We start from the raw sequence: 12705 nt of genomic DNA on the forward strand, positions 1-12705 counted from the left end.
TTATACAGAAGATGTTGCCTGTGGCTCCATGACTTCAGATAAATTTCAGTAACTTAGTTTTCACTAGCTATACATGATAAATTGGACTATTTATCACAAAGATCATAATGTTCTATTATTCAGACAGTAAAACTGTTTGTCTTTAATCTTATTATATTAAAAAGAATGTAAGTTATCTGAATTGTATGGTCAGGGCAGTGAAATCCAATAGTTAGAACAAGCCATTGGAAATCAGGAATCTTAGCTTCGGTTTCCTGCTTTGCTAGACTTGCTCTGTGACCTCAGACATGTTATTTAACCTCTTTGAATGGCTTCCTCATCTGTCAAATGGGAATAACATTGGTTGAAAGCCACTATATAAAAACAAACTATGACTATTTGTCGTAGACATTAAAAACTAAATTATAGCTGTTCGCAGTGATGTGAAAGATTACACAATATTTCCATGGTAGTGTTTGTGTTTTTAAAATCCTATTCTTTTTGAGTTTTAAAAAAAATAATCAGGTACATTAAGAAAGCTCATTAGGAGTACCTCCCTGAATTTACTTCCAGTTTTAAAAAACAACCAACCCCAAAAGGTAAACAAACATAAATAAATCTTATGGTTATGATAGTGGAATGGTAGCTTTGCTATAGTTAAGGTTGAGAGTTGCTTACTGTCTAACAGATAACTTTTCTAAGAGCTCTAAAATCTATATGCTGACTGACTTTCTTTACATATACTAAGGGTTGCACAGGACATGTACTTGTGACGGATTGACATAAGTTTCTATTCCATTTAGGGTAGAAAACTGTTCCAGAGCTTGGATATAGCTGAAAAACTAAAACTTCTGCTTACATTAGGTGAGTGACCTAAATGTAACTACAGGGTTGAATGCCGGTCTTCCTAAGTTCCCAAATAAATCTATAACCAGGATGATACATAAACTCAGGATGCACGTGCCTAAGACAGATTAATTTTGGAGATGCAGTTTTGGAAAGCTAATGGGCATCTAGCAGCTTCACTTGATCTGGTATAGGGGAGCAGCAGCAACTGTGTGCCAGATATGCACAGCAAAGGAGCATTGTGCTTGTAGTGTGTTGAATGAGTGTTGAATGGTGGGGTAGAGGAGGAGTTGCTGAGAGGAACCAGTCTGATGGTTATTTATTATTTGGTATAAACAAGTCAAGAACACCGTCTCTGTGCCAAAGGTAATACTATGCAAGACACTAAACAGATAAAGGAAGGATAACTGTTCAGGCAGTGACAAGCATGTCTTGCTCGTTCTAGATTATTTTTTTTTAATAGTCTTCTTTTTTTAATTTGTCGACTGTGCTGCAGTCATGGAGGTGTACGTGTGATGGGGCCAGTAGAAAGACTTAACAATTATTGAAATGCCATTCAAGCTTCTTTAAAAAGAAAGACCTACAGCAAAGTGGGAGTGCTGCGACAGACTGACCTGGGAACTATCAAGTGTGAGGGAAAAGAGGCAGGTCCTCAAATTGAGACCTGAGGATGCATGTTAAATTGGTCTAAAGCTGTCTGCAGTACCTTTAAAGTTAACTACTGTTAACACAAATATCCTTTTTCTTCAGCAAATTTTCTTTCTAAATCTCTCACTATTTAGACTAGTTACTTGATCACAAAATAAAACCCATGGAAGCTGTCACTGTTTCAGAATGTACCTGTATTCCTCCTCACCATGGTCCACTCCAGGAGTGTCTAGTCAGGTCTCTAGCCTTTACCTGTCTTTGAGCAGGGTTTTAAGACAGCCCAGGTCCCTGCCTTACACTGTGATATCCCCAGCAAGTCAATTTGCTTAATGGCCATCACCTGTGCTTTGCTTTCTCCCTGAGGATTATGAACAGCGTATTGTGGGCAGTGACAAGTTACCACACAGCTCTTTCTAAATAAGCACATTTATTCTTAAAGTGAAAGTATTATGAAGAAAGCATAATAAAAACAATAAACAGGCTTAAACACACACTAAATATATCAGGAGGGACCTGGCAGTCTTGTGGAGCTCTAGGAGGCCAAAGCCTGTCCTATCCTTCCTCAAGAATCCGGGCCCCCATTGGGCAGCAGGTCCTGTTGGTTTGTAGGATCAGAAAGAAGGCCCTGAGTCAGTTTAAAAACAGCCTTTTTGTGCCAAAAGCCTCTTCGTCTCTGGAAAACCCAATCTGAACCAGTATATGCAAAAGCAGCAAAGAGTCTGGTGGCACCTTATAGACTGACAGACGTTTGGGAGCATGAGCTTTCGTGGGTGAATACCCACTTCGTCGGATGACATGCATCTGACTATAAGGTGCCACAGGACTCTTTGCTGCTTTTACAGATCCAGACTAACATGGCTACCCCTCTGATACTTGACAGTATATGCAAGCCTCCCCAGGACGTGGTTTCTCTCTGGAGGTGTTTACAGCTTAAGTGATTCACCTTAACCACCCTCCCACACACATACTGTCTATTGTTCCCAGAAGAGTTGTGGTAAACCTCCCACAGTGGTCCATAAACTTAATATGATAGGGTCCCCAAAGATATTTCATGGGATTCCTATTTTTAAAGGAAAAAAACCTAGAAATTGTAAAGCTCTCAGATGCTATTGTGATGAGTCACCATAAAGCCAATGAGGAGTCCGGTGGCACCTTAGAGACTAGCAGATTTATTTGGGCATAAGCTTTTGTGGGTAAAAAAACCTGCTTCTTGAGATGCTTATGCCCAAATAAATCTGTTAGTCTTTAAGGTACCACCGGACTCCTCGTTATTTTTTTGGATACAGACTAACACGGCTACTCCTCTTATACTTGACATAAATCCAATCAATCAAATACATACTTTAAGAAATTGAGGTGAGGGAGGAGGAAATTTTGTGTGTCTTTTTAAACAGTACCACTTTCTCATTATACATTTGTTTTTCCTACTGTTCTATTTTGTAGGCTGTGTGGATGACATTGTAACCGTATTAGCTGAAGAACATGGTTGTCTGGACATTATTAAGGTTGGTGAATTAGTCCACTCCTCAGTGTTTTCTTAACTGAAATGACTTGTTTTGTACATTTTATAGGATTCATTCTTTTTTCTTCTTTGCTGAAGTGAATCCAGTCCAAAAGATTTGTAACTTACTTGATTACTTTGATTTCCATAATATTTTATAGTGATATTTTAGACTTTAGATGCTGAAATGCATAGGGCCATCAGTATTCAGAAGACCTCCATCCTTTCCCAAAATTACTGACAATCCAAATAAAATGTAGACAATACTTTTCAGACTCTCATGATACACTAGTAGACGACCCAGTCTTCAAGTGATGCAGATTTTAAAATCTGTTTTTGGTGTTGTAATGACTGGTAAGCTAATCTGTGACGCTGTAATAATTCTATTGGTATATAATTACACAGCTGAGTCCAGATTTTCAAAAGCAGCTAGTGATTGGGGATTGGCCCTGCTTTGAGCAGGGGGTTGGACTAGATGACCTCCTGAAGTCCCTTCCAACCCTGGAATTCTATGATTCTGTTATTGTGGTTGGCTCAATTTTTGGGTGTCCGGGCTGAGAAACTATAAAGATGTGGAATGATTTTTTCAGGGGCAAGAATGCCCCATGTTTTTAAGGTTTCTCAAATTGGACACCCAAAACCATGAGTCAGTTTTGAAAATCTTGGCTTTCATATATTAATTCTGACTTCTAGGACATTTTGTCCAAACTAAAAACTACACTCATGACAGAGTAGCCGTAACACTTCAGGCCCTGATCCAGCTAAATCCTTAAGTATATATGTAGTCCCATTGACTGCAGTATTTATGTGGCTTGCTGGATCAGTGTAGTAGTAATCAATTGTTGACAATATTTTTTCACCTTTTATGTTCCAGGAACTTCCTGAAAATGCCATAGCTCTACTGAAGAAATTCCTTACATTTCAACCTTCCAAAAGGTAAGTATTCAATCCAGATTTACAGTAAATTGAATAATTCTGCTGGGCCTAAAGCAATTAACTAGATGAAGCTGAACTGTATTCAATATTAATATTGACACGAGTTACATAAATGTACATCCATGTATGCTCAGCCATATAGTAATGCATCGATTTATTACCTTTGTACTACTTTCCATCATCTTTTAACATTTCTTTTATTTGTGTTGCAAAAATATCTTGTGAGTAAAAAGTGAACGCATGCTGTTAGATTAAACCAGAATTATAGCACCTGTTGCTGTAATTTTTCCCAAACAGGCTTGTGTTTTCCCAGCCCATGACTAAACAGAACAGTACCAAAAATGACCATCCAATAGAGCTGTTTACCGTATATGATTGTTTCTTTTTTAAATTCCAAGAAAAAATATTTGGAACAATTGTATTGTAGGATGAAGCACTATGGGTAATTAATCAGAATTGAGACTAATCAACTCTGTTTGGGGAAAAGGGGAAATATGCACGTTTATGTTGTTTGATGTCTAAAAATGAGTTATTTGAATCAGGACTCCTGATTATTTTTTATTTTAATAAAAAGGAAAAGACCAGCTTTATTCTTAAAAAAAAAAAAAAAAAAAAGCAAGATTGAATCTTGGTGTTTGGAAGTCAACTGTTTAGTCACTTTTAAATTGACAGGTTTTACTGATTTCTTCTTTGGAAATTTGAGGTGTTTATTATAGCTGTACCATAACCAACATGATTGGTGTTACTTCAGAACACATTCTTGCGTACTGTTGCTTGAAATGTTGTAGGATTCTTGGTCTCAGGATATTAGAGAGAAGAGGTGGGTGAGGTAATACCTTTTACTGGGACAACTTCTGTTGGTGAGAGAGAGACAAACTTTCGAGTTTACACAGAACTCTTCTTCAGGTGATCTGAAAAAGAGCTCTGTGTAAACTTGAAAGCTTGTGTCTCACCAACCGAAATTGGTCCAATAAATGATACTATCTCACTCACACTGTTTCTAATGCACTGGCATGAGTGACCTCTCTTTTAAAAAAAAACACTTTAAGTACAGCATAGAGCTACTCACTAACTAACGGTGAAAAAAGGTTCATTTATGACCAAAAGAACACTGGATTGTCTCATTGCGTTACCTTTGTTAATTAGTTTATATCTTCAGTAAAGACAGAAGAGCCTAACTTCGGTTGAGAATAAGAATACTTGGTCATAGATAGGCTGTATGATGTAGAATATACAAAATTATTGTAAATAAACTTGCTCACAGTGAACTGATTGCCATATGAAGCTTTGCATTTTGATTTGATTAACAAGATCATTTATTTGGTGATATGAGAGTCCACGATCTTACCACTTCTGGTTTTTTTTATATTAGCTTGATTTTTTTTTAAAGGGCTTTACATTTTTTTTCTTACTTTTCTTTTTTGCACTTTTAAAATGTTTTACTCAAGGCTAACTCCAGACCAGTTACTGTGTGACAATGTGTTCAGTGAAGTGGCCTCTGTATACCCACCCTTCCACAAATCTGCCAGTTTGTTCTCCTCCTCTCTGAGATGTGCTAATTTAACTCTTCCAGAGGACATCACTCAGCTGTGTAAAGGTAAAAGTGAGTAGCAGGGACGGGGTGTGGCAGAGAGAAGAGGGAAATAAATAAAATGTTGCCTGTAGAGGACAGAACATGAAGGAATTGACTTTTTTTTTCTGTTTACAGATTGCTGAAGTATTAATATTACATTTTTGTAGCAAGATCTTATTGTTTCCTAATGGTCAGAGAGTAGTATTAAGTGCCTATGTGTCTGTGGGGGCACTAGAGGATGGAGGGAGGGTATTTCTGATCTGTGTTCTTTGTTCACTTTATGCATCATCCTCTGTAATAGTCACCCATTCATTGTCCTTGACCTGCAGTTTTTATGATGTTTCTCAGCGTAGTTCTGAGGTTTAGGTGCTGATTTTTTTTTTCATATTACCATGTGGTCATTTGCAGATGGGGGCTCGTTGGACATATCATGTGAGGGTTGGCTGTAGCTCCATTATTAAAATTTATATAGGCAGCTGGGTATTGGAAGTACTGGAAATCATAGGCTGTTGTCAGTTGTTATAAAGCACAATCTGTGTGGGAGAGGCTACATTTATAAAAGTCTATACTAAAACCTTGCACTTACCTGACAGTATGTTCAAAAGTGATGGGATTTTCTTTTACCCTTGTTTGAAATCCCCACTTGAGTGAATGGGCTGCCATTACCCTTTCCGATAAGCTCAGAAGTTTCTTATTATTTTTGGATATTCTTGATTGTTAATATTGTGAAGCTAAAGTTACAATTGTTAAAATTAAAGCTGAAGCCAGTACCAGCATGTGTGCGCTGCATATGTGATATTTTGGTAAATTGACGCTTTTAAACATGAATTACTGGTTCTGTTGTTGCTGTTTACTCTTAGCTCTTTGTATTGTGGAAGAGAAATACATTTTGAATTATGGGTAAAATAAGCAAAAAACACACTTTCACTCAGTGTCCTTATCTGATTTGCTTAGTTTGCTGGCACCAAATCAAAGGCAGACATTCTTTCACTTTTTTTTCTGAATGGAAGACAACCTTATAGTGTGTCCAGCTGCCTTTGTCTTCCCATGAGCCTTGCTTTAGATATTGCAAAGGGAAGATCACTTTTCTTCTAACTCTGCAGTAGGCCATATGACCTTTCACATCTAATAATCTCTTTCTAACTAAAATGTGTTTAGAATGATTGTGAAAAACATGAACTGCTTAAAAAGCTGTAATTAATTTTAATTTGGCTTCTGTTAATAGATGAAGACTGTGATTACTTAGCAGAAAGATCGATTGAAGAGGTGTATTATCTCTGGTGTTTGGCTGGAGGAGACTTGGAGAAAGAACTTGTCAACAAGGAAATCATTCGATCAAAACCACCCATATGCACGCTTCCCAAGTAAGGAAAGGAAAACACTTTTGGGGATGGAAACATGAGGAAAGGGATGGACACAGAAAAAAAGTTGGGTGTTTTTAGAACTTCCAATATAGTTTCAGAGAGCAATTTGAAAACAACATCCTGAGTAATAGTAAAAACCTCAATACTTCCTCGTATAAGCTACTATCATTCACTGTTATTCCACTTGATTATATACCACCCACACTTACTATTGCCTCTGAAAAATTTGCAATAGTGTATGGAAAGTTCAAAGTACAAATTATCAACAGGCTGTAAGATTCCATTTCTTAATCAAACGATTCATTTCCAGTATACCATAGCACTAAACTGCTACGTTACTCAGTACAAAAAGCTACATATTTAGTTACTATGCAATTTAGTAAATTAAAATAAAAGCTTGGCAGTTCTGTTTACATTTACATAGACTACAATCCCATACAGTCAACACATTTCACCAGAGATCAATCATTTTTTTTCTTTTCATAAAAATAATATTCTACTGTAAAGGATTTATGGAATTGTGACAACTTAATGTACCCTGGAACTATATCCTTGTTGAAATCTTTACAGTATGTTTAGGCTCTTGTCCTACAGTGTGATATCAGTGGGTGGAGCCCTGTGCTCATGCAGATCAGATTGCAAGATGGGGCATTTAAGTAATATGTAAAATCAGCTGTGTATCTCCAACAGCATATTTATTTTTGCAGAGCAAAAGAAGATGACAAAGTTAAGGTTTGGTTGGTGGCATGAGATGGGTGAAGCTTTAGTGAGTGCAAAGTAATAAGTATAAAATAACACACATTAGAAAAAATAATCCCAACTATACATACAAAGTATTTCTTCACACGGGACACGGTCAGTGTGTGGCACATGTTGCAAGCGGATGTTGTGAAGGCCAAAAGTATAACTGGGTTTTAAAATGAATTAGATAAGTTGCTGGAAGATAGGTCCACCAAGATGGTCAGGGACACAACCCAATGCTCTGGGTGTCCCTAAACCTCCAATTGCCAGAAGCTGAGACTGGATGAAGGGACGGATCACTCGAGATCACCCTATTCTGTTCATTCCCTCTGAAGCATCTTGCATTGGCCACTGTCAGAAGACAAGATACTGGGCTAGATGGACCATTGGTCTGACCCGATATGGCTGTTCTTATGAGTGATTATATGACAGCAGATAACTGACTCAACTCTTTATCTGTTAATTTCCAGAGTTTCATGGGGTGGGTGGGAGGGGCGGAGAGTGTGTTTAAGCAGTAGAATTTTTGTGATGAAAATCATTTTGTGTTAGGTGGCCTCCATTAAAACACACTTTCATCCTTTCGTTTTTAGTCACTTTTTTCACTTTTTTAAATGACTTTCTGTATTATTTGGATTGTAATCTCTCTCTCTCTCTCTCCTCTCTCTTACACACACTCACACACATTTCTGCTTCTGAGTTTAATTAGTCCCATTAATATCTATACTGAAGATGAAATGTTTCTTCATTCAGTGGACAGATCCTAATTTCATCTCATTAGTGAGAAGCAAATAGAGAATCTGGTATTTAAAGATTCATAGTTTCCAAGGCCGGAATGGACCATTGTGATCTAGTCTGACCTACGTCCTGTATAACACAGAGAGGGAAAAAAAACTACGTGGCCAAGTGCTCCCAGGATTTGAAACCATGACTTCTGGTGTGGAAGGTGGGAGCCTTACACCTGTGCCCATAGCCTGCCTAGACCCAGGTGAACTTAGTTTCTTGAAAATCAGCTCAGTACAGTATGTTCTAAAATACTCATTCTGTTGGATCTCCCTCATTTGGATGTATCCATAGTTGTGAAGAATTACCCTGCTACAGCCACACAGATAAACACCTTATGAGATCCTTTTGAATGACAGATATTTATTTCCCCCTTCCCTCACAATGCAAGAAGCTGGTGTATTGCCCCCTGTTAATCCTGATCTATGCCAGGATGAGGAGCAAAAGGGAATGTTAATCTCATTCCGTTCCGCTTTGAAGGAGCTGTAAATGGTATTCTGATGTGTGTTCAATATCTAGAGAACATGAGAAATACGATATTTTTCATTCAGAATTATTTAAATATTACTAGCTTTTGAATGCAGTCAATGTAGTCAGGAGTACAGTATAATTCTAGGAGTTAGTGTTTTATTTTCGTTAAACAGCTGATTGATGTACAATTTTGCTGGTTTTTTTGTTTTGTTTTTTTTAGTATGCAACATTATGTCCTTTAAAATAACCAGGAATTGGTGTTCTGTCTTTCTCTTTGAAGCTTTTTGTTTGAAGATGGTGAGAGCTTTGGGCAAAGACGAGATAGAAGTTCCCTCCTAGATGACACAACTGTGATACTGTCGCTGTGTCAACTCAGAAATGTAAGCAAAATCCATTCCCAGATGCCTAGAGAGACAAGGTGGGTAAGGTAATACCTTTATTGGACCAGCTTCTGTTGGTGAGAGAGACAAGCTTTTGAGCTTACAGAGTTTTTCTGCAGGGCTGGGAAACGTACTCAGAGTGTCACAGCTTCATGCATTTTACTGTTTTACTAAATACATTTAGCTGCGACATTCTGCATACATTTCCCAGACCTAAAGAAGTGCACTGTGTGAGTCAAAAGCTTCTCTCTTTCACCAACAGAAGTTAGTCCTGGAAAAGATATTACCTCATCGACGTTTTCTCTCTAATATCCTGAAACGGACGTGGCTAAAACAATACTTTATACCTTCTTAGCTGCTTGTAACTCAATTACAGAAACAATTTATATTTTAAGGAATGTAAGAGAACAAGTGCTGCTGTTCTTTCAAAATACCGTTTTAGGCAGTCCCTCCTGGACACTTGCCTGCTCTGGATCCAATAGAAATCTCCTTGGCCAAAGTTAATTAGATTCTGAATTACATATTAAATAAAAAAGAAACCATTTTGTCTGGGAGAAATTACTGCATTTTTTTGTTTGTTTGTGATAGTCCATTATATTGCATTAGCCATATTTTTACTGGGTAATTGTGACATCCAGTGGTGGCTTAAGTTAATAATAAAGAATGAGTCTAATCTATTTTTACTTCAGATGATACATCTTTCAGAAGTTTCATTTCTGTCTAAGATCAGTGGACTTTACTAAATGACATGTTTACTATGGTTGCTGGGTTTCCCATGGTTTAACCTCAGTCTTTGGAAACTTGAAATGAATCTGCAGCTGTTAGGCAACTGGTTTTAAGATATCACTCAGACTCCCTCAAAATTACTGAATATAGTTCTGTTTCACCTCCATTAGTAAACCACATTGATTAAACAACAACTAATCACGTTATTGTTAGGGTGCTTTGGGTGATTGCTGATTCCAGGTTTTACCATATTTCTTACTGAAATATATTTTTTTCTCATTGTCAGTTTACGTGTTCATTCACATGCGGTTTTTATTGTAGAGTTCTATGTTAATGTTGCACAATTGGTATTTTGTATTTAAAGCAATAAATAGTATCCAGTATTAGTTTGGGGGAAGATGCCATACAAAAATTAAATAGATGTTACAAATGGATAGCTCAGAATTTTTGTCCATTTTGGCTTGAATCCCTTTAATTTCTAGAGTGTTACAGGAAACGAAGCATGAGGTAATCAAGTCTGTGCACTCCACATAAAAACATGCTGATGAAGCAACAAAACGGCACCATTTTACATTAATACATGAAAACTGACCAGAGAAATGTTTTATTACAACATGCAGCAACTACAGTGGGATGAATTTTTGGCACATAAAATCAAATATCCATGCCTAAAGATACAAATGCAGTAGTGGATAAATATACAGAGCTTTCATTTTTGAGAGGATACTAGCCTGAATCTTGCTAATCTCTTAGCCAGATTTGCAGTGTTAGTTGAAAGTTTTATCTTTATCTTTTGGAATCTTCCAAACATAACTCATGGAAAAGAGCACAATGATTGTAATCAAAAAAGGATCAGTGATGAATGAATTGAGAGTCTGAACTGCTCTGTCAGTCCCCAGGGGAGATGGCACTATACCCTCAAGTTAGAGATTTGAACTGCATGACAGAACACTGCAGGGAAGATGGTATTAAACTTTAAGTACATCGCACTGAAGATGTCTATAAACTTCAGGCTTTAAATCCAGTCTCACCTGCCTGTAACCCTCCCGAGAACGTCTCTATTACTGTCCATCTCTCAGATGTCATTACTAAAAATGATTAATGAGCATAATTTTATTTTTTATGTAACAAGCAGTACCAAAATCTGTTGTTGGTTTGTAGCTACCTGAATCAAAAGTTCTTGTCAAAGAAAAAGAAAACAGCCATTTAACAGTGTTAAACATTCCCACATACTAATAGGTTATGTGAACAGGATTGCTCAAAGTGTAAACAGAATAGCTTCCATTTATTTTTAAGAATCATATTAAATTTTGCCTGCTACTTATCATTTAAGGGTGGACATTCCTTCTCTATCAGAACTAAATTAATATTTAGCCAAATATTAGTACAAACAGTTAAAAGTGACTGCTTATAAGTAACACTTTTCATATTCCTCTAACTGTACCCATTAAGGTACTGAGAAGCATTTTGATGTTAAATACTTTTTTTTAATCTTAATTTCAGAGACTGAAAGATGTTGGTGGGGAAGCATTTTATCCATTGCTTGAGGATGAGTAAGTATATATAATAGCATTAATTATTTTTGAGTGTCAGTTTGTATTATAGTGGAACGTTACACAACTGGACCAAGGTTTTCATAAAGAGAAATCCAGTGTTAACCTCCTATATCCTATTTAGACACCTGAAGTCAATAGGAGCTGCTGTCTGCTCAGCACTTTAGAAAATAGGTCTGCTTATTTAGGTATCTAAATGTGAACTGAGAAGCTTTAGTTACCCGGTCTTGCAAATCTGGACTTTGGTATTTAATGTATAGCACTGAGGGCACAAATGCTGATTTTGACATTTTGATCTCCTTTCAAAATTGTTTTCTAAATTAAAAGCACTTTCCAGTACACATTCTTCTTTTTACATCTAATTGCATTTATTATTGTTTAGCCAGTCTTCACTGCTTTTCTCACTCTATTCCAGGCAGTCAAATTTACCCCATTCAAACAGCAATAATGAGCTATCTGCAGCGGCCAGTCTTCCTCTGATCATCCGAGAGAGGGACACAGAGTACCAACTACACAGAATTGTTCTATTTGACAGGCTACTGAAGGTATTGATTTTTAACAGTACTGCAATAATCTCAGTTATCCATTAATTGAATGGATTAATTGATTCAGTTAATTAATTAGAGATTCCTAAAGAACTAAGCAATTGCAAGTGCAAGCAGAGAAGTGAGAGAGTAAGGAGAGAGGAAAATAGAAGAGAACTAGATGCAGAAGTGAATCCAAGAGAAGAGGGAAAATAGGAGAAACTGCAAAAAGTAGAGGCAATTATAGAAATACCTACAATAAGAAAGGTCTTAAAAATAGAAATGGAAATAAAATCTGAGTCATTTCTATTAATACAGTTGCATATGAGAGAGGACACTGAAGCATTTCATATATTTTCTAACAGCAGTAGGCAGTGCACACAGCTACCGAATTAAATGTGAGTGGTGTAGCCTCAGATAGGACAGTAACACGTTTGCATTGCACATCCTGGACGAACACTCTACTTGCACATTCAAACAGTACTAGTCTGTACTGTGATATCACTGTGTGGGGAGAGAGGTTTATTCTTATGGCATGGTATTTTGAATTTTCTCAGCAATATGGTTGTACACATTTTCGTGTGACATGTGTATGTAAGAATACACATAAGTACTCATGAAATAAGTGATGGGTTCATTCTGATTTTTTTTTACACATTGTAATAAGTATTGCACTAACTCTG

The 12705-nt window shown here is 36.9% G+C and overlaps 1 protein-coding gene across 4 annotated transcripts in view; it reads left to right on the plus strand.

The window, feature by feature from the left end:
• The window catches only part of TBCK (TBC1 domain containing kinase), a 172628-nt gene that overhangs the window by 48406 nt on the left and 111517 nt on the right, over positions 1-12705 (plus strand). For all 4 annotated transcript variants that reach the window (XM_039539380.1, XM_039539379.1, XM_039539381.1 and 1 more), the window contains exons 7-14: positions 783-843; positions 2917-2978; positions 3849-3910; positions 5359-5507; positions 6709-6847; positions 9120-9219; positions 11449-11498; positions 11914-12043. In XM_039539380.1, the coding sequence (XP_039395314.1) occupies positions 783-843; positions 2917-2978; positions 3849-3910; positions 5359-5507; positions 6709-6847; positions 9120-9219; positions 11449-11498; positions 11914-12043 (753 nt within the window). The remainder of the gene's footprint in view (positions 1-782; positions 844-2916; positions 2979-3848; positions 3911-5358; positions 5508-6708; positions 6848-9119; positions 9220-11448; positions 11499-11913; positions 12044-12705) is intronic.

Source organism: Mauremys reevesii, linkage group 5 (assembly GCF_016161935.1).
Source record: "Mauremys reevesii isolate NIE-2019 linkage group 5, ASM1616193v1, whole genome shotgun sequence".
Lineage (NCBI taxonomy): Eukaryota > Metazoa > Chordata > Testudines > Geoemydidae > Mauremys > Mauremys reevesii.